We start from the raw sequence: 26,981 nt of genomic DNA, 5'->3' as shown, positions 1-26,981 counted from the left end.
CGATCAGAGGACAGCAATGTTGTTAAGGATTCAGGCGCCCAACAGCCCAAGGCACGACAATACATTGGTGCCGCTGGTCCGTCCGCCAAGCTTAAACGATCATAACCCTTTGACGTATAGAGTCCGGTAGAAGGTAGGCTGTGCTCCTCGTTGCTTCCTTGATATCTAGCGCTCGTACTATGCTCATACCTTACTACTCACGGAGCTATCGATCCAAACACCATATCCCAACATGTCAATCCATAATAAGATCCAACAGGCAGCCCATCAGAATGAACAACTCCTTCGCGGGCTCGAAGAAACAGATGCCGCACCCTCACAGCTCAAGCAGCAGATCGCCTACATCGCTGACCTCGACTCGCAAATCAACAACACCAGAAAGCGCGTCAACGATCTGAAGAAGAGAACGGCTAGTGAGCTGAAAGATCACGAAAAGTATCGCGACTCCACTTTCCGCCGTTTCGCACACAAGGCTAGCGGCAAGAAGGAGAAGTTCGCCGAGAAGGCAGCAAAGGAAGAAAAAGAGTACTTCGATGCAATCCAGGAGCAGAAGAGTGCCGAAGATGAGCTAGCATACGTCAAGCAACTACGCGACGAAGCCGAGATACGCAAAAACGAAATCACATCGCAAGCCAACCGTCACGACACCCTCCAAGCCGAACTCGATGCCCTCTACAACTCAATCTTCGCCGGCCATACGCCCGAATTTCCTGATGAGGATCGCAAAGAGGAAGCTTGCAACGCCGCCTCCGCACAAGTTCAGAACCTGAACCAACGCCTCGAGCGCGAACGCCACGTCCTCTTCCTCCTCGGACAAACCGTGGTGAAGCTCTCGGCAGCACGCGAATATCTCGATGGCGCATACGGCATGAGCCAATACGACATGTTCGGCGGTGGAACAATGGCCAGCATGCAGAAGCGCAACTACCTCGAGCGCGCAGAGAGCGCTATACAGCAGGTGCGCATGCTACAACAGCAGGTCAAGCAAGCCGCGCCAGAGATACCTGGGCTGGGGCAACTCAACATCGCCATGGGTAGCATCTGGAGTGATGTCGTGTTCGACAACATCTTCACTGACATGCAGATGCACGATCAGGTTAAGCAATCTATCGTACAGGTTGACCGCGCAGGCAACAAGTGCAGTGACATTATCAGGCAGCGCGAGGTGCGGGAGAAGAGTCTGCAAAGGGAAGTGGATCAGGCAAAGTCAAAGTTGCAACATGCGCGGTTGGAACTACAGCAAGCGCGTGAAGAAGCCTTCAGGAGGGTACTTGGTGGTGCGCAGGGAAACGCTGGTATGGGGGGTTTTGCGCCTCCTGGTGGTGAAGCTCCTCCGCCTGAGTATGCTCCACCAGCAGGCCCTCCACCCGGATACCAGGCTTGAGCAGCATGTCGTACATATGCTTGTTGACACGGGGGAATGTGGAGCTTCCATTCGGGCCGCATACTCTGGCACTATGTTTAGTATGCTATAGGGGCTCGGCATAACTTCAGTTCTCGTATAGAGTAGATAGAGGATCCTTATGTGATTACATATGAAGCTCGTAATGACACTCGTACCTCGGCAGTTTTGTTGGATGGTCGAAGATTTGAAGACATGCGTTTACTATCTGGAAACTAAAGCGAAGCGGCTGCGACGAGTTTATCGTTAGGATTCTATATTTGTGAGATTTCGTATTCGAGTGGATCTTTTCGTATGAGTTTTGACAGATCTACCGCAAAGACACAACACGCATATGACATCGTTCGAGTGGTGATGCACGGCAGACAACTGATATCTATGTATCATCAGATCAACGGCTATGTCCGACAATCACTTTGGCAACCAGAATATTGTGTGACTTGATCGAATAAATATGCTACATCAGATGCTGCTATTTACCTCCCATAGGCGTGTTGCAGATTGAACATCGCCCCCCCCTAAATAAAAGCCTCAGCAAGGTACGACTCAAAGTTGCTGTCCCGGAAAGAAGGAGTCGCGTCGACAAAGTCCGTGTTCTCAATTGCCCTCTTCGCCGCCGCAGGCATACTATCCCACGCAATCACCGGCTGCTCTCCGCCCTTCGTGCTCGTAGAGATAAGCTGGTGGTTAACAGGGAAAATGGACCTGTAGCCAATCAAGGGACGAGTGCCGTCGAGGTTTGGCCTGGTGACCTTCTGGTAGTCGCCGTGAGCAGAGATGGCAACGCCGCGGAGAGTAGCGGTGGCGGATTGGGCTGACAGCCAGACGACAATGTTTTCCCAGTCGTGTCGGTGGCCGAGACCAGGGCTAGGGCTGTCTTTGGGCATGTACCACGAGTACATGATGGCGTAGGCACCATTGTGGGTGCCAGCGCGGGCATAGACCTGTCCAGGGCTGGAACTACACAATCCTGAAGGGTCACCAGAAGTGGCCAGGCCGCCGCTTCAAAGAATGTTAGTCCACTAATAGTGTACAAGTGTGAACGAAAACTTACCCAGTGTCACCTGCGGCGTTGACAGCAGGGAAAGGAACGCAGCCGTTCTCGACCTTGAGGTAGGGTTTGTACTTGAGCATGAGCTGCCCTACGATGCCGGAGGGAACGGTCTCGCGGAAGCCAACTACAGCATCGTGGTTGATGACAGCACGGCTTTGGAGGTTGACAGGTGAAGCGAGGACGACACTCGCAGCAGCGAGGAGCTGAACGGCAAAGTTGAGCATCTTGACTTTGGTGAAAAGCGAATGGAAGTGGGAAGGTACTGTTTAACGAGTGAACGACGTCTTTGAGCCGGTGATGGGCTGGCTTGCTCTCTGTAAAACGGCGGGTACGATGGATTTTATACAATGGCTCCGATGTTGTTCCAGTTGTCTTCGGCTCTTTCCGGTATCTTGCTTGCTGATTACCTGTGGTTTTCCCCTCTATGTCTCCCGAGACCTCAAAGAGGAAGTTCGCGATGAGACTAACGTAGAGTCGTTGTGCTGGGGACCGTGGGTAGCACATGTGCAGCGCACATGCCTTTACATATCAACAACGATTGGTTGTTTCTTCCGCTTCATTGGATGCGTAGCAATGTTGCCGACATTGTCACTGGGGTACCTGCAGCGCACCGGCGTCCGGCACGGGGCGATTCAAGACGTGCATCTCTACGCTCGGAGGAAACATCTGCGGATGGTAACGCAAGATGTCGATCGAATAGATTGAGGACCAGGACGGTCCTATGCCGGCGAATAGGAAAAAAGTGCGTGGTTGATCGTGACCGAACAATTGGTCCGTGGCCGAGACTAAGCCGAGACCATATCAGGCAGGTGCAGGGGAGGTGAACATAACATGTGGCAGTGTGTAGAAACAAAACAAGGAATGCATCAGGTTTATGGTAGCAGACAGGGAGAACGTGAGAGGTTGATATGTGATGATTGGAGCAGCCAAACGTACCTGCAGTCACATGAGGATATAATGCATGATCTCGGGTATCGAACGGAAGAATGCACAATCATATTCCGCAATGCGAGCAGTCATCCGAACTGTCTCCAGACAGTCTTCCGCTGATCTTTTGGTGGTGTTTCCGGACCTGGCATTAGTTCACGGAGCATGTCGTTGATGTCCAGACCTCGCTCCTGACAGTCGTGCCATTGCTTTGGGTATCCTAGGCTGACCTCTTCAAAGCGCGTGTTGTCTATCCAGTCCGTCCTTCTGATGTGCAGATGGCCGGAGACGACTATCTTCGCGTTGAACCTGTTGTGCCAGTCTTCCGTTTTCTTTGTGCCACACCAAAGTGAGAAGCGCGGGACCCTGAACAGCTTCACTAGGTCTTCCCGCAGCGGCCAGTGGCCTACTATGATCAATGGGGTGTCTGGGTGCGCTGCGACAGCTGCTGTGAGCTTCTTTTCCGTCTTGTCGAGCAGCGCGTTGCACCATTCGATACGCGACGAGTAGGGGTCGGGATGCAGGAGGTGCTCATCAGTCGCTTCTATGTCTTCTTCTCTCGCCCAGTCAAGCGCGCCCTCTAGCTTCACATGACTGGGCCGGAAGCTGTAGTCATATAATGTGAAGATGGGTGCAATGAGACATGGCCCTCCTTCGCCCTCCCATAACGTGTACTCGTCCTCAGGTGTGACTATGCCGTACTCCCGCGCGATGGCGACGCACTCCATGTATTTCGCCTCGCCCCTTGCACCATGGTCCTTCTCTGAGGGCAGCGTATATAGCTCGTGGTTCCCTGGCACCCAGAAGACTTGTCTGAAGCATTCTTTAACCTTGGTAAAGGCTATGCGGCAATGCTCTGCTGACTCGCCAACATCTCCACATAGTATGAGGTCATCATGCGGGTGCGGAAGGAGCTTCTCGAGAGCTTCGCGATTGCCTTTGAAAGAGAGGTGTATATCGCTAATACCCCATAGACGGCTCGCTGGGGGCGTTTCGGCGGATGGCGGGGAGCTAGGCGGGGTGCATGTCTTGTCTGAGGCTGCGGCTGCGGCTTCCGCGGCGGCGAGGAGAGGGTCCATGGTGGCGCGCGACGACGAATGACTTCAAGTTAACTACAGGGCGTCGTGGACGTTAAATACTAACAATGCTCTCAGGAGTCGACGTGTTGCAAAAGAAACTACATCATAGTCCGCTTCAAAACGCGTGTCCGCGGTTTCGGTGGGCTATAATAATCGAGGAGCACAGACCAGTAAGACGTCAACCCTCATATCAGCACAGAGCTGCTGCATCCGCTCATCTATCAAACATCAGCTATTCGTTCAAGCCGCATACACCCGATATACGAATGGCAGTTGTGCCATCTCTCGAAACCGGGTCCCCGCTGACTACCGGCTGAGGCCGCCAAGGATCACATAATAGACACTTGTTCGAGTTTCACTGCTGAGGCCGTTGAATTTCGCACACTACATTTGATCGAAAGAACTACGCCCATAGCCACCTTTGGTCACACTATCAATATCATTCTAGTCGCTGCCAGTGGCTACCATTGCTACATGTACAGTCTTCTCGATATTCTGGCTGTCTTGCTCAACCCAGACGTCATCTCGTCTCTCCCAAGCTATCCAACTTCGTCAAGAACTTCGTCATCGTAAAATGTCCAAGTGGCAGGTAATGTGGAGATCCTTTTCACGTCGCTACTGCCGAGCTCGCCGTTCAGAAGTAGATTGTACTGATACCCGATCGGGCGCTCACCTTCTGGGGTTTTCCATGCCTCTTCAAGCGTCCATCGGTCCAACCTTTCACTCTCCTTGGGCGGATCTGAAATCTTTAGGATCGGTGAGAAAGTTCCATGGTTGGCGGTTGATGTCATAGGCGGAGGCCATGAGCGTCGGTCAGAGACTGTCGAAGCTTTTGTATGCTATGGTCAGTCTTGCGATAGCGCTAGTGTCGAGATAGTGCAGACGGCAAAACTGAACCGGAGCATATCGTGAATTCAGCAGATCGACGATAGAAGGACTTGTCCTGTGATGGATCTTGATATAAGTATGTATTGATCCGTAGAGAAAGTAGTAAAAGATTGGAAAGGTGAGGCCACTAATGATAGCATTTAGATTGTCGGAGCTAATACGTTAACTTCATATGCACAACATTTAATGCTGACGTTACCGTTTACCTGTGGTTAATATTCGGTCACACCGTTACGAACATAGTGTTATGTTACAAGCAGACCATGCAAACGCTCGAGCAGCGATGGTTTCTAGAGACTGGCATGATCACAAAAGACTAGCCCGCTTGACAAGAACATCCCTCATGACGAATCACCGTTTGATCTAAAGCGTGCGGCGGTCAGCCATTCGGATCTTCACCAGCTCAGAGACCACCAGATTTCGACAGACAGTTAGAGAGCTAGATGCATTGCTTGTGGAGGGTGGTGACGCGATTTATGGCTCGCAATCGCCAATCTCCCTTTATATCCCGAAGGTATATTCAAGAATTGAAGCTGAAGATCAGTGCAGTAAGCAACACATAGAGCACTCTCTCGGTCGAATCTCTTTGCGTAGCTCATAGTATGATTGAAGCTGAACGGCAGATGACCTCAGTATCTATTCAGGGGAAGTATGCCCACTACGGTGCTGCCGGAGTCGAGTCGAAGTCACAATGAATATATTGATACAAGGCGATTTCCTTATGTCTGCAGTATTGCTCATCCGTGAGTACCTGGTCTTATAAGTGGTATGTGCTGTGGAAGTGATTAATGGCTCGTCGTCGATGGGTCACCGCAGTAGCACGAGTCACAGTGGGTACAGAGCGATGGGCGTTAGTCAAAGTGGCCATGAGACTCGAGGTTGACGCATATCCCAAGCATTTTTCTTCGAACGTGGGAAAGGGAATAGTAGCGCAAGGCTTTGGTGAGGAGGTTGTAGCCTCACCGTCGTGCTTCTTCACCTTGATTCGACCGCCTAACCCATTACAAACCATTGTGAACTCCCACAACAGACAATAGTCCACTTCTTACTTCGATTGATCATCAAGAAGGTTCAACCAACCTGCACCTCGACCATCAATATGATGGCTCTCTCTACCGGCATCACGCTTACCGATCTGCTGAGCATCCGATTCGTGCCCATTCAGGATTCACTGATGGCTTTGCTGGATCCATTGGATACCCTCGCTATGATGTTGAAATCTAAGGAGATCAACGAGAAAGTGAATCAAAAGCTCAAAGCTGGTTAGTGCGACATCAACGCTCGGCTTCAGTCATTCTTCCGAGATCCGCGCGTCTTTCGCTCAGTACAAGCTCACTGCAGCCCTCTCGCTCACTGTTTCTTCATTGGGTTGATTCGCAAACTTATCTTTTTACTGTACTTCGAGAAGGATGTTGAAGCTATGTTCTGTTATTTGGATGCCGAAGGCTACGTTGAAGGCCCTTCAAAGTTATTCGGCAAGGGTGTGTCCTCACCTTCATACAAAAGATATGAGAAGTATGGCCCTCAAGGTATCTGGTATATGATCGGCGTGTGCAGCAGTCATCGAGAGTCTGCTGTACAGATGGTTTTGAACGGCCAGTGTGTAACTGGAGGTCTAACATTCATTTCATGGAACAAGGCATACCAAGTATTACCTTGTACGATATTTATCAAACAGGAAATGTATCTTCTGTGTAATCAGACAGGTGAGGGGTCTTAATTACGGTTATTTAGCCAAAATGGCATCAAGATCAAGAGCGTGCACTGAAATGCATGCGAGAAAATTCGCCCGACAGATTGCTCACTCGCCTACGACGCATTGGAGACGAGCACACCTGGACAATACCCCTCGATACGGTGGGTGTCACACCTTCCCCCACACCGGACTCTGTACTTGACGTGTGTACGTTTCGAATGAATCTTCCTGTTATGCGAGGTTTCCCCGTGGAATACTATACGCTGGACGTCACTACCAAATTTTGCCATCCGGTACCAGAGCATTCATACTCCACATCGCATTTCAAGGATGACGGCTTGGATCCTTACTACCTCAATATAGTCCAACTCTCTGATAGAATAGGCGACGCAACTGTAATTGACACGGCGAAGATGGATGAGGAGAAGTGACCCACAGAGTACGGTACGGTGAAGGGAGACATATCCAAAGCATGTGAGCTGCGAGGAAAGTTCGTCTTGCCGAAGAGCTGGCGCTCTTTCGACGAAGACGTTAGGGTGTACCTGATGGCTGCTTGAAAGGAACAAGTGAAGTGGGAGGAAGAAGAAGAGAAGAAGAAGAAAAGACGTCCCGATTGGACTTGGCTGCGACTTTGGGGAAAGAAATGGAAGAGGCAGTTTTGCAGACATGCGGGAGATTTTAGAATGCACGGATTACAATTCGGAGCGAGCTAATGGCTCTGACTTGTAGACATGGAAAAATCTATATCAAACGGGAGTCGAAAGTTCTAATAAGCTAACGGTGCAACCGCGGTGGTAATGATGTCACAGTCATGCACCTTTCGACTGTCACACTAAAGAAGCCAACCTCAACATCAACCTCAAAAAGGAGCCTGTCAATGGTGCCACAACACAAGCTTTGGGAAGCGAGTAAGAAGCCTTGCACCAAAGATTATTCGGAGAGAAAACATATCGGACCAACAGTTACCGATGCAAACGCCGCGGCAACTACACGCTTCTCGCCTCGAGTCAAGCAACCGAACCAAGCTCATAGCCAAGCTAAACATCCTCCGAGCTCATTACCGCAGCTTAGGCATATAGCTTGCAACCATGGATCGGCTACTTGGCAGCTAGATGACGCGCCAACGTGATTGACAGGGACCGAGTGCGATTTGGCGCGACGATCGGCGACAAAAGCTATAACAAGAAATGGAAGCCCAGGTGACGGTGATTTGGAAAGTAATCATCGTCACCATCGTCACGAACATCATGTCGAGCATCATTCCCGTCGACCTGTCATCCTTTGCGACGGATCCGTCGTACCTGAACACTCTAGTCACTACCAATGTCTCCAATCCGAGTGTCATCAATCTTCTCGCATACGATGAAAGCTTCGCGTCTGTAGTTGGAGAGAACGCCACAGCGCGACAATTACATAACCTTGACTGGCAAGCTTTCCATGAGGCAGGTGTTTACAACAAGGACGCAAAGAAGTTGTACGTCACGAGCAACTGGGCTGGCGACTTGGAGAACCCCATCAATGTTACCATAATCGACCTAGCGAACAACTACTCCATCAGCTCAACGCGGTACTCAGCTCTTGCGGAAGCCAACGGCGCAACATCCTACTACCCACCCGGCACCCAAACCAACGGCTCGACTCCCTCACGCGTTCTATACTGCGACCAAGGCGATCTTGTCAACCCAGCAGGTCTCGTCTCCGTAGACCCCGTAACAGGCGACTCTGAACGCATTTTGACTAACTTCCTCGGTCGAAATTTCAGCTCACCCAACGATGCGCGTCAGCACCCTGTAACAGGCGATATCTGGTTCACAGACGCCGACTACGGCTACATTCAACATTTCCGACCTGCGCCCACTATTCCCAAGCATGTTTACCGCTTCTCTCCTGCCACTGGTGAGATTGCTGCTGTAGCAGACGGATTCACTCAACCCAACGGCCTTGAGTTCAGCCCTGACTACAAGACGCTATACGTTTCTGACACTGGCGCCGTGGAGTTTGACAAGAACCTCACGCGGCCGGCTACATTATACGCCTTCGATATTACGGAAGACGGAAAGAGACTAACTGGAAGACGGACATTTGCCTACTCTGACAACGGATTCCCTGACGGTCTACATACAGATACCGAGGGTAATGTATGGGCTGGATGTGGTGACGGCATACACATTTGGAATCCTCTCGGAACACTAATTGGAAAGATCTGGCTTGGTGTTGAGACGAACAACTTTGCCTTCCTACCCGGTGCTGTATTGGTCTTTAGCAATGCACAATTGTGGATTGTAGAGAACTTGAAGGCTGTGGGGAGGGAGGTTAGCAAAGACTTTGGAGTTTGAAAATACTATTTCGAGTCGCAAATAAACGAAATACCTTCTTATAAATGCGCTCGGGCTTAGACCTGAATAGTCCTTCCATCGCCTGCACGAACATTACTCGAGTTCGAGCCACAACACAATATCAATTTGAAATCCAACACAGGCAGTCCCAGCACGATGGCTTTCAACACATACAATGGCGTCTTTGGCTCAGTACACCACGCCCCAAGAGGTCGAGCTGTCCGATCCGCCTGGCCCGATCATGATCTCTCCAGCACCAGTGGGCAGCGATCACCAAATGACTTTTTCAAATAGTTCTCTTAGCTACCGTACGAAGCATAGCCAGAAGAACAGCTTCTTGGCCACTCCCGATTATAATCGTTCAATGCTATATGTCCCTATATGTTTCAGCCAGTACCGTGGTCTTTCACTTTCCCCAAGGGTATTGAGAGCAGAAGGGACGTCGGGGGTCTCTTAGCGCATTTGTATCGTTTCATTTGGATAATTGTTCGGTCAGCGAGCATGCTCCGTAGCTACAACAATAGGGCGTATTGAGAAAAGTAGAATTTGCTGATAGTCAGAATGTGATCGATGTGCTATCTTCAGAAGGTGTTGAATGTTGAATGTCCGGGATATGAGCCACGTGAGCGCATCGCTTATCGTGCGCTAAGGATTACACCCCTGCACAGCCTAATGTGAGGTCTGGCCAGGCACAGCCGTCACAAAATCTCTCGCCTTCTGTCAATCAAAAGTCACGATAACGTACCCACACCCACATACCTATATCCACAATGGCTTTCCTCCGATCATTCAACTCTGGCATAAGTATACGTGACATACGAAATTGACCCACAGCCCGCGCGACAGTTTACCATCTATTACCTGGCCCTTTGCTAGACATCGAGGGGCATAGTTGTTTCCCGCAAATTCCGCGGAGTACGATTGCTTTTTGACTCCTGAACGGAGCGCCGATTCACTCACCCGGCAGTCTGCTTGTGTGTGCTAATAATTTCCTCAATACCGCTACCATGGACGCCCCCGAAAGCGACTCGTCTATCCCTGTAGCCAGTGACTCGGTTTTCAGTCTCTCACGCCCTTCGTCAGCCTCCTCAATCCATCCGACCGATACACCGAAAGATCTGCCAGCGGGCGCACCGATATCTTCTCTCTTCCAAGTCCGACATACGCCGACCGCCGGTCGCGCTGTTTTCGCTACCCAAGGTATACCAGAGGGTACACTCGTATGGCGCTCAGAAGATCTCACACTCAATGTCCTCCTACGCGAATATCGACGCGAAGTATGTGGGCAATGTTTCGCATACGATTACGGGCGGGATCTGGATATACGGGACAAGACGGTAGGGTTTGCGTTCTGTTCGAAGGCATGTCAGGATAAATGGCGGGAAGAGAACGGCGAGATTGGTGTTCAGGCATGGACTGCAGTCGAAAATTTAGTAAGGAAGAGGAGCAAGGAGGATAGTGACATGGTGGACACCGACCTACCACGACCGAAGGCCAAGGAGATTCAGCAGGCTTGGGGAAATGTTGCTGCGCAGGCGGCGCTGATACGGGCCGCACGGGAAAGCGAACAAACAATACCGGGCGAAGAAGCTGCAGTTCCAATCACAAAGCAGCACAAAAAGGCCGTGTCAAAAGCACTACAAGAGAACATCACACCCGACGTGATGAGCTTCTGCGTTAGTGGCCTGGTCTGGCGATACCTTCATCCGGAGCAATGGGAACGCATGGAGGCACTTGCAGACGACAAGACACCTTATCATAGCTCTGACGACCTCGGCGCGTTCACAAGAACCTACCTGCACCTCCTTGCCATCCTTCCCCTACCGCTCCTCCCACTGCTGACGGTAGAGACGCTAATCACGCTCTCGTCTCGCGACTCGCACAACTCGTTCGGTATTCGCTCCCTCGAAGACGACGGCTCAGAATTCTTCGGATACGGTTGCTGGCCCGCGGCAAGCTACTTCAACCACTCGTGCGGGCCGAACATTGGGAAGAACAGGGAGGGTAGGACGTGGTTTTTTAGAGCTGGGAAAGACATCGAGAAAGGGGAGGAGCTGTGCATTACATATCTTAGTGGAGAGGAGAGGAAACTAAGTCGTGGTAAGAGACTTTTGAGGTTGAAGAAGACGTGGGGCTTTGATTGTGCGTGTGAGAGGTGTGAAGCGCTGTAGTAGTTGTCGCGAGTAGTTTAGTTGATGTTAAACTTACAACTTAGGCATTTCCAACTTCTGCATTCTATACCATTCCCATACAAAGATTTACTCTCAAAATGAGCAATATTGCAAGCGTGAAGAACCTGTAGTTGGCAACTCCACGAGCAGACAGCCGCAAGGATAACTGGATCGACCCTGCAATTTTTGGAGATGTTCTGGAAAACCCTCAGGGTCATCTATCCACTCGAGTAACGAGCGCTCTAACAATCTGCTCAACTTTGCATTCGCAAGTCGTCCCGCCATGTGGGTTGACTCACTCCCGCGAGGTCGAAGGGGTTTGTCTAAAGAATGTTGCATGAACTTAATTAATGTTGGGTGGGAGCTGCTGCCAAGTGCGGAATGTTATCCTTTCTGAGCCGTCCCCTGGCCCTTGTACGGCTACCGGCTCACTAGTAATATTGAACCCGTAGGATAGTTTGCAGCATCTATTTGACTGAATGCACACGGCTTGTTGCGTTCTGTTTTGACCTAGTATCCTCGCTGTTCTTAAATTTGTACAGTAGAAGGCTAGAGGGGCGGTCATCATCAATGAAGCTGCCGCGTTAGTCATGTCATCGAGGGTCCAGATGATTACCACGAGGATGATGTGAGAAAGAGTCTCTTTGTCATCAGATTAGTGAGATGGAAGCCCGAACATCAACAGGGACTCTGCTGCCGAATGTCCATGTCGGCTCCGCTCGCAACTTTGCATATCGCACAGGAAGCACGCGCAATGATAGATGGACGGTCCGAATCTCAGGCGCAAGGCCGTGGATTTCGACCGACACTAAAGCGACGTTCCGAACGTATGTATGTAAGACGTCTCGTGGCGCTCTTGGCTCTGCCCAATGCGATCTGCAGATGGTTCATAACAAATATGTGTGGACGCCGTAAGCGGCGGATATGTTTCAGTCGAGAGACGGAAGATTGACGTCTTCAATGAGCGTCCCCCACTACCTACAGACGGTGACGTAACGGATCCGCTGCGCTAATTGGACCCTGCAGGCTGCTAGGCCGTTATACTGCTCAGAGCGAGAAATTAGAATTGCGGGCGCTGGGAGGACGCATGCAGGAGAGATTGCCATAGTTGTTGCTATCCACAATGCATCATGGGTGCTGCCTTGGTCTTTATATGCGGTCATTGGGCACTCTTCGGCCGTCTTGGGACCCTCTTCCAAGGTCGCAAAGGAGGTTTGCATGCAGCGTGGCGTCGGCGGCAGCATCCCTAGCGAGTCTCTCAGCCTCTAGATGGAGCCAGGCTCAACTCTGCGAGTTTACTGGGAGGAGGCTGCCGGAGATTCCGCGGGCGTCAGCATGTGCCACTATTGCTGAAGAGTATTCGCGCGGAGGTAGCGCACTCGCTTTGTCCAAGCAAAAGACAAATAACATGTCTTCGCGCAAAACGCTTTTGAAAGATACATAGACTTCTTCTTCCTCGTCTTCTTGCTACTCCATCATACCGCCGCACTTGGCCGTCCCCATCGCTCGCCTGTCTTGCCATATCACGACCCTTACGTCGCCCCAGCCATCATCGAGATCGGATCCTTCCGCTGAGCAGGTCAGGCTCCACGAACGGTGCTCCATTGACGTTGAAATCAAACCCTTGCTCGAGCTAGCGGAAGCCGTAAGATCTCCCTCCTAGACGGGACGCGGAACAGCGATACGAGCGTCATACCTCCACCAAGCGGTAGGGCACAAACGAAGCATTCGAGGGCTGTCATCGAGATCCGAGTCGCTACATGCAGTCCAAGAACACATCTCCCCGAGGCGGACGCACCAAGAAGATGGGCCTCCCAGTAATTGAGGTATGATGGATTTCTTCCTCTGCACTACAAATGCCAGAAGCTTCTCAAGGCGCCACGCCCATGATTTCGCGCGCGTATGGTGCAGCTTGTTTGGCGATGATGTAGCTTGCATCGTCATGAAGCCCGTGCACCAATGACGCAACGTCGCTCCTCTCTTGTTCCGGCTTCACTCCTTCCTCGTCCATGCATGACCTTCTCTCCAACCAAGTCTTTTCCTTGACTTCCCCTCACTGCACGAGCTTTCCCGTCGCACTACCGCAGGTCTATTCTCTGCCCCAAGAATCGGCTGCACCCGCTTGTTTTCTCTACTTTCCACCATCGCAGCCTCCACGACCCCGCTATTGACAGCGGCTTTGTAATTCAACTTTGCACCCAGACCAGACACTAAACATGGCCGCGATACAGAATTTTAAGAACTTCCTGCGACATGGAAAGCAGGCCCGCCAGAATGCGGAGCCCACAACCAATGTTTCCAATGTGCACGCTCAGTCCCAACATCAACGGTACAACCAGCACCCAGAGCCTGTACATCATGGCATCTCAGAGCCGGCCATGGACCACAAGCCGCTCCAGAACAACGCTGCTCCCCATGGTGACTACTCCGTCGGCGCTGGCGCTGGCGACAACCGCAACATTGCTGCCCAAGCAGGTGATGCCGCCGCCCACGCAGCCGCCAAGGACCAGAAGAAGCAGGCCGCAGCCAAGAACGCGGGTGTTGACCCGTCAGTACTCGAGCGTATTGTCGCAGAGGAGCGCGAGGCCAAGGGCAAGCTACCTAGATATCCTGGGCTCGAGCGATGGACGCTACTCGAGAAGATGGGCGACGGCGCTTTCAGCAACGTATACCGCGCACGAGACACCACCGGCCAATGGGACGAAGTGGCCATCAAGGTCGTTCGTAAGTTCGAGATGAACTCACAGCAGGTCAGTACTACCCAATCCCTGCCCCTCCTTGCACATTTCCGTGTCTTTCCCCTCCCCCCCCCCCCCATCACGTTGAATAGTTGGGTGTTTTTGGACGTTACCAACGCGAGGCCGGTGTAGGACAAGCATGTGCATCCGGACTTCAAGACGCCAAAAGCAGCCGAGGTGCGATAATCTTACCCCCGATGCTCGACTCAGAGCATCCTCTACCCCATCACGACTGGGCTTGCAAGGGCAGACACTAACTGCCCTATAGAGAGCGAACATTCTCAAGGAGGTACAGATTATGCGCCAGCTAGACCACCCCAACATCGTCAAGCTCATCGACTTTTCCGAGTCACGGCAGTACTACTACATTGTGCTCGAGCTGTGCCCGGGAGGCGAACTGTTCCATCAAATCGTTCGTCTGACGTACTTCTCCGAGGACCTTTCCCGCCACACCATCATCCAGGTGGCGAAGGCTCTGCAATACCTGCACGAAGAAGCAGGTGTTGTCCATCGGTTCGTACTTTAGTCGCGATGCCAAGCATTGACGCTGACGTCATATCACAGAGACATCAAGCCCGAGAACCTCCTGTTCTATCCCACACCATTCATCCCTACTCGCAACCCAAAGCCAAGGGGACCAGACGATGAAGACAAGGCTGATGAGGGAGAGTTCGTAAAGGGCAAGGGCGCCGGTGGTATCGGCCTCATCAAAATTGCCGATTTCGGTCTCAGCAAGGTCATCTGGGATACGCAAACCATGACACCTTGTGGTACTGTCGGGTACACTGCCCCTGAGATCGTCAAAGATGAGCGCTACTCCAAGAGTGTCGACATGTGGGCGTTGGGTTGTGTGCTCTACACACTTCTGTGCGGTTTCCCTCCATTCTACGACGAGTCCATCCAGACCCTTACAGAGAAGGTCGCCCGTGGCCAGTACACTTTCCTCTCGCCCTGGTGGGATGACATCTCCAAGTCTGCGCAAGACCTGGTCTCCCATCTCCTGACAGTCGACCCTGAAAAGCGATACGACATCAACCAGTTCCTCAACCACCCATGGATACGTGAGGCCGATGAGCCAACCTACTCTGCCTACGACGCACCACCCCTCGCCACACCTGCCGCGAAGAAGGAGCGTCTCCAACCAGACTTCTCACATTTGGAGTCACCAGGCGCTCGTCGCATGGACTTCCGTTCTCCTGGTGCCGTCAACCTCCGAGAAGTATTCGATGTTAGTTACGCTGTACACCGACAAGAAGAGGAGGGTAAGAGGAAGAAGCAGTTTAAGCAGGGTTACCGTGGTGCCAATGCCATAAACTCATTGAACGCTCTCGATGAGGGCGAAGATGACGACGAGTACGCTGCTGAGTCTGCACCATATGACGCATCATCGCAACATCCACCTGCGAAGCTTCCCAAGTCCCAAGGTGCTGATGTAACAGGCATGGAGCAGAAGATGCGTAACACCACACTCTCAGCCGCAGCTCAGGCCCGCCAGCAACAATCGGCACCGCGACAACAAGAGCGGGGATACGGCCAACACTCCGCAGCAGTTGCGGCCGCAGCTAAGCGCCAAGTCAGGAATAAGGGTGCGTTCGAGCTCAACATGGACAGTTCGACATTACTCGGTCGCCGAAACAAGAAGGGTCCAGAGCCGAGCGGCCTGAGAAACACAACCACGGTTGGCGGTACATGACAACCATCGTCGCTCGCGAAAGATTGGTGAGAGTAGCGCCTAGCGACAAGATGGATGAGACATGTCACGACGGCGTTTTTGCGTTTCTTTAATCACTCATTTCCTGCCCCCGGTTCTACGAATTTCAGTTATATCATGTATGCAACCTTTGTTTGTTCTCCTCTCATGGCATAGTTTTACGGTCCCTGTACTCGAAATGATGGGTTAGGACATGGAGAGAGGGACTGAGTACATAGTTTACTTCAGCAGGGCGATGGGAAATTAAGGCGAAACATGCAACCAATGGCGTGTCTGCCAAGTAGCATGAATGATAATTTTGAAAATGATGGTCGTTTTTGGTGCGTCTCATGTTGTGATGAGGTGATATATTTGGGCGTCTTGGTTACACATCGTTATGCCCTGATGGAGCCAGGACTGACATTGCTCTTAACTAGCAAATAGCAAATAGACTGCTAGAGAGCTGGATAGGGCACTTGCTACGCTCTAGACCCAGAAAGAGGACCAAAGATGGAGCCCAACAGCAGCTTTTGAACAATGACCAGCTACTTTCTGATATGCAGCAGAAGCACTCCGACACGCAGCACAAGCTTGATCAGACACGTGCTCGTAAGTCGATTTAGCGAGTAAGGAGGAATTGCTATTTTAGGTAATATTACCCAATTATCTACCGCTCTATATTTCTCTTGCTGAAGTGGTCTATACGGCGCTACATTGACATGACAGATCATGTCGCCAGTTCAAATGTAAACCTGTATGACGCTGAGATGAATATTCGGAGAATCAGATCTCCGAACAGATCCTCTTCTTTACACGCTTAACGAAGATAGTCGCGGTAGTTGCCTTGCTGCATGACAAGCACACTGTGTGGCCTGGACAAAATGAGTTGAGCGCCTCCAGGCTATGTCGTGAGCTATCAGCGGCATTAATGCACGGATCTGGCGGTTGTCACAAGAGAACTGTATAGCTTCCCAAAAGGGAAGATGACATTACATTACTGATTATAAGCGACAGCCAACTACATCGTGTACCGTGTTCGTGTTCGGCACCTTACGACTCAAGCCTTCAGGCGAGGCAAGTAAAGCTCCAACAACCAGAATCTTTTTCTCTCCTGTCTCTCATCCCAGTTGTTGCTTAATACTTGTGACCCTTGATCACGATCTTACCGCCCTCACACTTGAGGCTGATCTCCTCGCCGAAAGTGTAGTAGCCGTGTTGATCGGCCTGTGGGACAGGTTTTGGTTGTGGAGGGGGTTGCGGCTCATCGTCATTCTCCTTCTCCGGCTGGGGAGGAGTCGGATGTTCGGATTGCGGCTTCGGAGGAGCTGGAGACTCTGGCTTTGGGGGTGGTGGAGGATGCTCTGGCTTAGGGGGCGGTGGAGGAGGATGCTGCTCTGGCTTTGGAGGAGTTGGATACTTTTCGTCATCCTTGTCACCTTCTGGTCTACCCGGGTGCTCTGGCTTGGACGGATGTTCTGGTTCCGGCTTGTGAGGCTTGTAGCTTCCGTCATCGTGCTCGTCCTTGTGTTCAGGGACCTCGGGGTGCTCTGGGACTGGCTTTGGCTTCTCCCCTTCCTCCTTGTGTTCTTCCTCCTTGTGTTCTTCCTCCTTGGGAACTTCAGGATGATGATCCTTGCCATCGTCATCACCGTCAGGGTACTTGCCGTCCTCTACAGGCTTGGGTACGTGGGGAACTTCAACCTTAGGAGGAATGCAGATCTTGCTGTGGTCGTACTTGTCGCGTTGCTCACAACACTTCTGATACTCCTGAGTGGCTTTCGCGTCATCTCCACGGACAGCGATAGGCGTCGCTGCGGCAGTGAAGGCCAGGATGGCAACGACAGTGGCTTGAGTGAGACGCATGATGAGGATGGAGACGGATTATTGAGCGAATGAGTATGTAGTGATTGAGCTTTACTAGTGTGAACGAGGGGTGGATTGCGGAGGACTGCAACAGCCGACTTTGATTGTACGATCGATACCCGCTCGGTGGCCGATATCGAGACAATGCAGGCCATCTCCCTCAACTTTATACTTGAGCGATGAGTTACTTATCTCGTCTCTACTTCGCTAACCCCTCTCTTCTTAGCTAGGAATCTGCGCAGTTACGTCTCAAAGTATTGAATTTCGGCGTTAAAGACGCCCCATTGTCTTAGGGGGTGCAGCCGAAGTACCGTCATGGCACTCTAATGGTTGGGACATGCATTTTAGGCCTTCTTCGTGGAGCTTGAAGCTAATGCGATGAAGTCATAATTTCAAGACGGACATCGTCAACTGGGCGCAGTGGTAGAGCGAGTATCGTGGTGACTACGCAGGGAAGTATTGCCTAGAGCTGCTTCGTGGACCGGACTATACTCCATGGTGCTCAGAGAGATCGGTTTTGAGCGATATTCGGAAGCTGGCTGTGACGACTATAGCGGAAGCATTGAAGTCCTCGTATAGTTGCCCTGGCCTGTCTTGCCGTTGGTCAAGGCAACTGCAAACATCGCGATCGCGGGTTTTGCTGGTAATGCGGAAGGGTCTTATCCAAGCCGCCGTCGCAGAGTCAACGAGAGGGCTATTTTGTGCCGGATAAGCCGGATGAAGGTGGTGCTAATATGTGAGTTGCTGAGAGGTTGGGGAGTGAAGCTCCTCAGAGGCGGATCAAGCGCCATCCGGGGTAGCGTCTCGGCGACGTGACACATCAAATTGCCGGACTGGATCGGCACTGCTTCCACTCTCGCGGTATCTAGACGATCGCTTAGCGGGAATTACCCCAGCTCAATGGGTCAACAGGTACAACTCCAGTCTGTAGGATAGGCTGCGTACGAGTTACGGTCGGCGCGTATAATGAATGTCAAAACTGCCTTCACCCAGGTCGCTCCAGTCACGACTACGCTCAAGCGGAAGTGCAAGTAGCAAATTTCACATCGACCTTACAGACATAACTTGTCTGCCTTGATCCCCGCACTGCATCTCAACATTGAGCGCTGGTTTGAACTCGATAGTCGGATACTAAACCCGTAGATCGTCTTGGCTGCTCAGATACCTAAGTGGCTAGTGCATCGCCAACTCTGACTTCATGTCCGACTATCCAAATATACATATGCCCTAGTTGTAGCGGCGAATATGATTGGATTGGACCTCAAAATGAGCTGGATATCGCTCCATTTCGTCCGCTAAGTGTTTACCATGTGGCGGCGATCACCAAATTCAAGCTAAGAAGTCAAATCATGTTAGCTCCCCATGGTAACTGGTGATCAGTTTAACCTAGCGACATGGAGCTGTGCTCAGCCTTGATCGCAGGAAGACTGTTCGAGTTAGTCTGTTGCAGTATCACATTATCGTTGTATTGAGAGTACCTCACTGCAAGGTTGGCATTGTACTTTGAAGACCTGATCGACCTGGGAAGTGTGGAACTTCTTGGAAGCACACTCGTTGTCGAACCCGATTATACTTTGTGTGAATGCGACGCTGAGCATGGCGTGGCATAGCTGAATGTTCCGAGCTTCCGTCTAGCGTTTGGTTCCATCAACGCCGACCTTAACCAAGATTTTAGACTACAGTACATGTCTGTTGCGGTTAGTTACCATAGTACTCTTCCAACTGTCCATCCGTCTTTCCGGTACCAAATCTTCATCTATTTAGCGTAGCATGAACGGAATGTCAAGCACCTACATTGCCTCGATGCTTCATTTCCAAATAAAACATGTACGCAGAAGAGTGAGCTGCTCCAACTCAAAACGTTGCTTGACGCCTTGCATCGGCCATTCATATGGAAATATTGAATCGTGGCACAGATCGGTGACCATAGAGGGGTATGTACACTGGCATATACCATGATTGGACATCGACTTGAATATGCATCCCAAAAGACACCAGTATATACGTGGCAAAGAATGAGATGTATGACGACGTTCGAACGGGAAATGAGACTCGTTTAGATTCTAGATCAATCATATCGCCAACGACTGTAACGTTCAACGGAAAGTCACAGATCCGAGTATAGCTAGGCCAACACTCGAGCATGTTGTGTTCTCTCACATAGTTACACTGGTGCAGCCTGGAGGTACTCGCCTTCTTTGAAATGGCCAGACGATAAGCTAAACGTATATCTGTACAACTATCGCGGCATTATTTATACCAAGCATGTTGTAGCAAGTTAGCTTTACTAAAAGGACTAAAAAAAATAGTAGAGATTCTAGTAATGCCACTTGCAATATTGATATTATGCAAGGGAAGTGCTATTGAATAGCGCACTTACGGGCTAGCTAGACCCCTAGGTGTATCGCTGCATGTCCGACTATATCAAGCGGAACGACGCGGAGGAAGACATGACTAAAGCGAGCAGTTCGTGCTTCGCTGGCTAGCTCACTATCGGAGCTCTGTTTTACGCGTCGTGAACAATGCGACTAGTCAGTTGATGCTAGATGAAATGCCCAGTACATGTGGGAAATTGTGAATGTGGGAGTGTTGCATGAACAAAAGAGCGGCGCATATATCGGATGCACCATGCGTGCGAAGCTGATGCCGAGACTCGCACCGCAAAAGCTCAATGAGATAACATTGTAAATGCTACTACAGCACCCGTCTCCGTTCTTCCAAGGTATACAGCTCCCATAGAAAATGATAACATAGTCAGAGGTTTTATTCTTCAACAATGCCACCACACCTCATCCGACGAGCTCCTGCGTCAAAAGCCTCTCCTGTCCGCTCAAGTAGTTACGCTTCTCCAACCATCGAATTTTATCCTTAGCCCTCCTCGTACTTAGTTTTACTTGGGCTTCTTTGAAGGCGGTAGGTACATCCTTGGCTATCTTGCCCACATCTTCGACAATTTTGACCACATTCTTGGCGACCTTACCTGTTGTAGCCTTGGGCCCGTCCTTGCATAAGGTTTCGATGATCTCTATGATTGATCGACGGCGGGGTTTTAGTTCGGTGTCGAAGAAGGGATAAGGATCGAGTGCGACATACTCCGGTGGTGGATCATCGTGGATTTGATGTTCGGATTGATATGGGAATCTTCGGGGTCGACGTGTACGCTGCTCTAGAGCTGCTGCTGCCGCTAAAGAATAAGGTGGGAGGCTTGCAGCGCGCTCCTGTAAGACGTGAGGTGTAGATGCCCCCAATCGATGTGGTACAAGATTATTCTCGCTCGCAGTAGCACTCGGAAGATAGATACCAAATCGCCGTTCATCACTGACAATGCGAACGGCCATTGTTGTCTGCGACCCAGACCCAAGCACCGCTGCATATGTTCCTCCTACGTTTGCAACATCTGCAACAGTCGAGGCTTGGAGTGCAAGCTCGATGCGAGATGAATTGGGGGAATAAGGCAGGATGGTATCAGGCGCAGTGGGAGCTGACGGTAGGGTAGACGCGCTCTGTAATATCATAGTGCGAAGCTCTTCTCGCAAGGCATCCACCCGGGCGTTTCTTTCGATGCTTTCCCGAAACCCACTTCTGGTGTGTAGCTCTTCGACAGAGGTTTCGTAGATTCTGCTCTCTGATCTTGTGTCATGGCTTCTGGCGAGTGAATACAGTGGTGATCTCTCATTGAATGGCCACATCAGAATTGCCGACCTGCTTTTGAGTAAAACGAAGAGTGCAACTCATAGGACGAGAACGCCAGGAGGAGGTGTGAAAAAGTATACAATGAGGGGTGTTGTACCATCATAGTGCATGGTTTAATTGCGATGGCCGGCTCTATCAGGGACTGTCTGTTCGCAGTGGTTGACCATGTGTGGTTCTGGTTCGCCTAAAGTCGTAGTATCCGCGACGCGTCCTGCGTGCTATAACATGATGGCTCCTAAAATGGGTGTGCAGAATTGGGGTGCTCCTGAATTCCAAGGCTTGTTAGAGATGACCGTCTGGTCTTGCCAGGTTGTGCATCGCGGGCGCGCCTGTGAGTGTAGATTTCGGGCGAGACGTTGGTGTTTGGAGGAGCCGGGCGACGAGATGACGACAACTGTTTTGGTTCTCTTGGCGGATCGCAATGGCCGGCAGCTTTCCTTTTTTCGCCTATACCACGCAACACAACATCGTCATGGTTCTGCACCCTGCTTTCTTTCCGGTCTTGAATATGATCATGATCATCTGTTTTCTCGATCCTTGATCTATCTCCATCAGGCAGATGACCGCCCTGTGGCATGCCGTGCCGTGCCAGTGCAGCACCCTTAACCAATAGACCACATCCGCTGCAATGCCTTCGTAACCTGTCTTTACTATCACGACGGAATGCATCCGAAGTACTCTACTAAAGATCTTGGCAGCATATATCCTGACATGACCGTTAGGGTCCCCTGGCTTTAGATTTCATAATGGGCGATTTACTGTACATGCCAACGAAGGAATAGCCCTAGCCCAAAGGACACATATCCTAGATTTGAGTCTTGTTGCGAAGTCGACGTTGCAAAGGCAGACGCCTCGTACTTCTCATGTATGGACGCGGCATCCTCCACCCTCCGTACGATGTTGGAAATGATGGGGTAAGTCGCAGGAGAACGGAGAGAATGAAAACACGCGCTAGGCTGATCCGCCTCCCGTGATATTTTCACCAGCAGGAAGATCTTTAGCGATTAGCAAGATAAGATTCGATATGTCATACGATCAAGTGGAAGAAGAAGACCAAGGAGGACAGGGCGTTCAGCGGATTGCGGATTGCTTTGTCGTGGATGCACCAAGTGCCACCCATATGGATATTGCAGTACCTGGAGGCCCAGTTTTACTTTACAGGCCCCCCTTACAGCCCGTGTGTTTTGGGTGTATGTAATAACCGTGCAGTACGTCTGGTCTCGCGTCCTCGCGGCACAGCACATGGTACTACCCTCGCGTGCAGGATGCCCCTTCAGGAAGGCGCTAACTGTACTATGCAAGCCCTTATAGCGAGAGATTCTTATCGACCGCTGCAATGTCCGCCAAAATCGTTTCGAATTTGTGTCAAACAAGAGTGAATCATTCAAAGACACCCGTAGGCGTGGATCGGCCTCGTGGCGTTGGCATGGACCTGGTGTTCGGAACACGGACCACCTACAGTAATGCGAGCAAATCAGCCGCCAATAACGGCGGTACAGCAACACCACGCAATAGCTAATGTACAAGATTAGAGAAATGATACCCGTCTATCTTTACTTCAGATTGCGTTACACAGAGCGATGTCGTAAACCACCATACAGCCATCGGCAGGCCATCCATGACCAACCAATTGCCCCTGATCCAGACAACCCGGCTTATCATCCAGGTACAGCGACTATACCGCTTTCATCCCGTCTCTTATCAGCCATCAAGACCCTGAGTGCCTACCTTCACCGTTTTATACAAGCGCGACCGTGGCTTACGGGCCTTGGCTATTTGGGACATGCAATCCGTCTTCGCAATCCTTCGCGGCATCGAATCTCAGGCCAAATACAGCCACCCAAGCCAGAAGCTCCACAACGTGAGCTCGGTTCCATCAGCATGGAATTCCGGCCACCCTGCTTATCTTTGCCCAGGCGGCGCCACGTTCGACTTTGGGGGCACAGCAGCTTCGCATGTGTGGAAGCAGAAGGCGAGCCGGCGCATCAATCTCGGTTTCTTGGAATTGGCGGGATGGTGTGAGGAAACGCGTTGAAGGTATATCAGCTTGCAAAGCCCCTGCAACTCTCGTCTTCTCTTTTCAGAACACCCCAAAGGTTCCAGTCCCAGTCGATACACCGACATCCCTACACCATGGAGGTACCACCCACTGTAAGGATCATCAGCAGACAACGATAGTTTAATACACAAGAAAACTAACACAACCGTAGCCTGAGTTCGACCCAGCGAAGCCCAATGGCGGCAACCCGGATGTCGAGAACATCAACCTTCAGTATACTGGCCTGGAGTTCCACTACATATACCTCATGATCATGGCTTTCCTTGTGTTTCTGATTATACCCGGAATCGGTTTTCTCTACTCTGGTCTCGCTCGCCGCAAGTCGGCGCTTTCAATGCTCTTTCAGTCATTCGCCGTCATGGGAGTAGTTACCTTCCAATGGATGTTCTGGGGTTATTCACTGGCATACTCTCGCTCGGCCAGTCCCTTCATTGGCAACATGGACAACTTCGGTCTCAAGAATGTCATGTCTGCACCATCCCCAGGCTCCTCATTCCTACCTGAAATCGTGTTCTGTAAGTAGCCCATGTACTTCCAACAAGATCATACGTGCTGACTATATGCAGGCCTTTATCAGTTGCTCTTCTGCGCATGCACTGTGCAGCTCGTTATTGGTGGATCGTTCGAACGTGGTCGCATTCTACCTTCAATGGTCTTCGCCTTCTGCTGGGCAACTATCGTGTACTGTCCGATCGCTTGCTGGACATGGAACGCGTAAGTCTTGTGGTTTATGGGTGCTGAGCTGGACTGATCATAACTAGAAATGGTTGGCTATTCAACCTCCCCTCTCTAGATTTCGCAGGTGGCGGCCCCGTCCACATCGCATCCGGCTGGTCCGCCCTCGCATACGCCTTCGTCCTCGGCAAACGTCTTCACAAGGGCGACAAGATCCACGGAAAGGCTCATAACCCTACACTAGTCTTTATTGGCACTGTCTTTATTTGGTTTGGATGGTTCGGATTCAACGGAGGTAGTGCTCTCAACGGTACCGTCCGTTCGATGCTGGCTGCATTCAACACCAACACTGCGGCCTCTTTCGGTGTTCTCGGTTGGGTGTCGGTTGAGTACGTCCGTACCAAGGGCCACTTTTCCGTGGTCGGTGCCTGCTCTGGAGCCATCGCTGGTCTTGTCGGTATCACTCCCGCTGCAGGTTATGTCTCTGTGTGGATCGCCGCCCTTATCGGTTTCCTCACTGCTGCCATTTGCTCTCTTTGCCAGAATGTCGACAAGTGGATCAAGATCGACGAAGGCATGGATGTCTTCAAGCTTCACGGAATCGGTGGCATGGTCGGTTCCTTCCTCACTGGTATCTTCGGCCAAGCCTGGATTTATGACCTTGATGGTATGGGTCCATACGACGGCCTCGGCGGTATGGACGGCGTGGGCGTGCAAATCGGTCGCCAATTGGCTGAGATCGTCGCCATTGCCTCTTACTCTTTCGTCGTCTCATGCATTCTGTTGTACATCTTGAAATTCATCCCTGGCATGCATCTCCGCGTCACCTCAGAGGCTGAGATGATGGGTCTGGACCTCGACCAGTTTGGCGATGAGCAGATTGGCGACTGGAGCATCATGGAGCAGAATCACTACGAGGCAAACGTCAGCAGTTCTAGCAGCCAGCATGCGCCCCCACCAGTTCCTGCAGCAGCAATCGGCAAGCAAGCGTAGAGTGCCAGAGTTGTTCACCCAGTATAGATGTATTGGATATATGCTCGGCTTAGAACATATGCGAGTACATTCGCACTAGGTTGTCCAGATTGCATAATATGGCGGAAGTTAGAAGTGTAAGATCGTCTGTTGACGACCAATATATGGCACGAATAGAGCCTTTACACATTTCACACCTTATCTTTTGTAAATATACTAATTTTCATTCGAGCTTTGACTCAACCCATACAACCTATGACCAAAACCTACTTGCAGACACCGACATCTCTACATACTCCTGTGATTCCCTACTCGAATGTGCAATTTGTGCTCTTGCATCTAATAGATATGCCAACAGTTCTTCTACAAATGTAAGAAAGCCATCGTCGTCCTCTCATCTTTGACAGCTTCAAGCTGTTTGAATATCTGTCGCCACGTTGGACCCGGACTCTCAACAGAAGTCATAACGTGGCTATAAAGCTGGCAAAAGCAGATTGTACACTGTATATTCGTCAGAAGAATCATCTTCTGAAGTCACATCAGTCTGTCGACGACGGAACACAGGTTTGCATACTATGAAGGGCGCGCGGTCAGGGAATGAAGTTCTAGGAGATACCAACCGTGTATGCAAAGGGCGTACAGCCACCTCGAATGTCGATTGTAGAACAGGAACTAGCGTGCGGGACACCAGGACTTCAGGTTGTCCAGTTATGCTCGCAATTCCTAGTAGTGACAAACGCACTTGATGTCTGCGGCCACATACTGGCGAGGTAGACGAGGTCGTAACCCGCGATGATACGGGAGGGGAGACTAAAAATGACAGCGAAGACGTTGAGAAGCCGCGCTGCAATCCTAAAGAGTTGGGATCCGTCCTTGAGGGAACCCTGGTCGGCTTGATCACATGCAATGGAGTATGTCTTGTCGCGTCCAATTTGGTGACATTGAAGCAAGTGTTGCCGGTAGCGATCAAATCGCCAGACTTTCCCCGTACCACCAGCTGCGCATGTCGCACTTTTAGTGCTTGTGCAACATGTCGAAATGGAAGGAGCTCCTCAGTGCTATAGCCGCCCGTATATCGAGCTAATCCAGCGAAGAAATCTATTACGAACTTCTCGATCTTCGTATGAGTACCAAGATGAGATTCCAGATACACAAATGGCTCGTGGTCTAAAGGTATCCTGGTATGTGCGTTGAGTAGCTCAAAGTAGAGTACGCGATAAGCATCTATCAGCTTATTTTGCAAACGCATATCGTCGAGCATATCCGCGAGATGCCATGCTTTAGCGAGTTTGAGCATCCTGTCACAGCCACTAGTGAGCTGCGTTAAGGGATTTCGTACATTTCGTCGCAGTTGTCCCCATAGACCACTGCTATCCAGATACTCCAAGACTACCTCAAAGATGATGGCATCGGCGTTCATAATTCTGCATCCATGCACAAAGCGTCCGTGTAGTACCGGGCATCCCTTGAGAGCGGAGCGTGAGATGTGGACAAAGCGGGCATGGGGTAGTCTGCCTACTCGAACCTCGATACCGTTATCACTTGAAGTTGAGGAATCTGTGAAAGAGTTTTCGTCAAAGTCACGTCGAAAGCCGAACGTCGCTTTGAGTAGCTTGAACATCTGTGCGACGGTTAAGGAAGTCTGCTTAGTATAGAAGCTTGAGTTGAAGCAAGTTGGGATCGCAAGCCTGGAGGATCGTGCCAGAAATGTCGAACGTTCGTTGGGATTTAGAAGAGT

General features: G+C 51.0%; 9 protein-coding genes across 9 annotated transcripts; 5 read left to right on the top strand and 4 right to left on the bottom strand.

Annotated features, from left to right (window-relative positions):
- Window positions 1-232: 232 nt before the first annotated feature.
- ALTATR162_LOCUS6020 (uncharacterized protein) lies at window positions 233-1,384 on the top strand (the record flags this gene model as incomplete). Its single annotated transcript, XM_043313640.1, has 1 exon — window positions 233-1,384. The coding sequence occupies one exon, from the start codon at window positions 233-235 to the stop codon at window positions 1,382-1,384; it is 1,152 nt and encodes a 383-aa protein (XP_043169575.1).
- A 536-nt stretch (window positions 1,385-1,920) lies between these two features.
- ALTATR162_LOCUS6019 (uncharacterized protein) lies at window positions 1,921-2,680 on the bottom strand (the record flags this gene model as incomplete). The annotated part of the gene is made up of 2 exons (XM_043313639.1): window positions 1,921-2,404; window positions 2,457-2,680. 2 exons carry the CDS (start codon window positions 2,678-2,680, stop codon window positions 1,921-1,923), a joined length of 708 nt encoding a protein of 235 aa, XP_043169574.1.
- Window positions 2,681-3,472: 792 nt separating this feature from the next.
- ALTATR162_LOCUS6018 (uncharacterized protein) lies at window positions 3,473-4,462 on the bottom strand (the record flags this gene model as incomplete). The annotated part of the gene is made up of 1 exon (XM_043313638.1): window positions 3,473-4,462. One exon carries the CDS (start codon window positions 4,460-4,462, stop codon window positions 3,473-3,475), a length of 990 nt encoding a protein of 329 aa, XP_043169573.1.
- A 3,831-nt stretch (window positions 4,463-8,293) lies between these two features.
- ALTATR162_LOCUS6017 (uncharacterized protein) lies at window positions 8,294-9,382 on the top strand (the record flags this gene model as incomplete). Its single annotated transcript, XM_043313637.1, has 1 exon — window positions 8,294-9,382. One exon carries the CDS (start codon window positions 8,294-8,296, stop codon window positions 9,380-9,382), a length of 1,089 nt encoding a protein of 362 aa, XP_043169572.1.
- Window positions 9,383-10,389: 1,007 nt separating this feature from the next.
- On the top strand, window positions 10,390-11,553 carry ALTATR162_LOCUS6016 (uncharacterized protein; the record flags this gene model as incomplete). Its single annotated transcript, XM_043313636.1, has 1 exon — window positions 10,390-11,553. One exon carries the CDS (start codon window positions 10,390-10,392, stop codon window positions 11,551-11,553), a length of 1,164 nt encoding a protein of 387 aa, XP_043169571.1.
- A 2,216-nt stretch (window positions 11,554-13,769) lies between these two features.
- Window positions 13,770-15,984, top strand: ALTATR162_LOCUS6015 (uncharacterized protein; the record flags this gene model as incomplete). The annotated part of the gene is made up of 3 exons (XM_043313635.1): window positions 13,770-14,303; window positions 14,560-14,804; window positions 14,856-15,984. 3 exons carry the CDS (start codon window positions 13,770-13,772, stop codon window positions 15,982-15,984), a joined length of 1,908 nt encoding a protein of 635 aa, XP_043169570.1.
- A 1,131-nt stretch (window positions 15,985-17,115) lies between these two features.
- Window positions 17,116-17,844, bottom strand: ALTATR162_LOCUS6014 (uncharacterized protein; the record flags this gene model as incomplete). Its single annotated transcript, XM_043313634.1, has 1 exon — window positions 17,116-17,844. The coding sequence occupies one exon, from the start codon at window positions 17,842-17,844 to the stop codon at window positions 17,116-17,118; it is 729 nt and encodes a 242-aa protein (XP_043169569.1).
- A 2,789-nt stretch (window positions 17,845-20,633) lies between these two features.
- Window positions 20,634-21,484, bottom strand: ALTATR162_LOCUS6013 (uncharacterized protein; the record flags this gene model as incomplete). Its single annotated transcript, XM_043313633.1, has 2 exons — window positions 20,634-21,347; window positions 21,425-21,484. The coding sequence occupies 2 exons, from the start codon at window positions 21,482-21,484 to the stop codon at window positions 20,634-20,636; spliced, it is 774 nt and encodes a 257-aa protein (XP_043169568.1).
- A 2,186-nt stretch (window positions 21,485-23,670) lies between these two features.
- Window positions 23,671-25,264, top strand: ALTATR162_LOCUS6012 (uncharacterized protein; the record flags this gene model as incomplete). Its single annotated transcript, XM_043313632.1, has 4 exons — window positions 23,671-23,688; window positions 23,748-24,111; window positions 24,163-24,310; window positions 24,358-25,264. 4 exons carry the CDS (start codon window positions 23,671-23,673, stop codon window positions 25,262-25,264), a joined length of 1,437 nt encoding a protein of 478 aa, XP_043169567.1.
- Window positions 25,265-26,981: the final 1,717 nt, after the last annotated feature.

This window comes from Alternaria atra (assembly GCF_907166805.1).
Source record: "Alternaria atra isolate CS162 genome assembly, contig: 25, whole genome shotgun sequence".
Taxonomy (NCBI): Eukaryota; Fungi; Ascomycota; class Dothideomycetes; order Pleosporales; family Pleosporaceae; genus Alternaria; species Alternaria atra.
The sequence above is the reverse complement of the archived record's forward strand: the minus strand, read 5'-3'. Positions and strand labels throughout refer to the sequence as shown.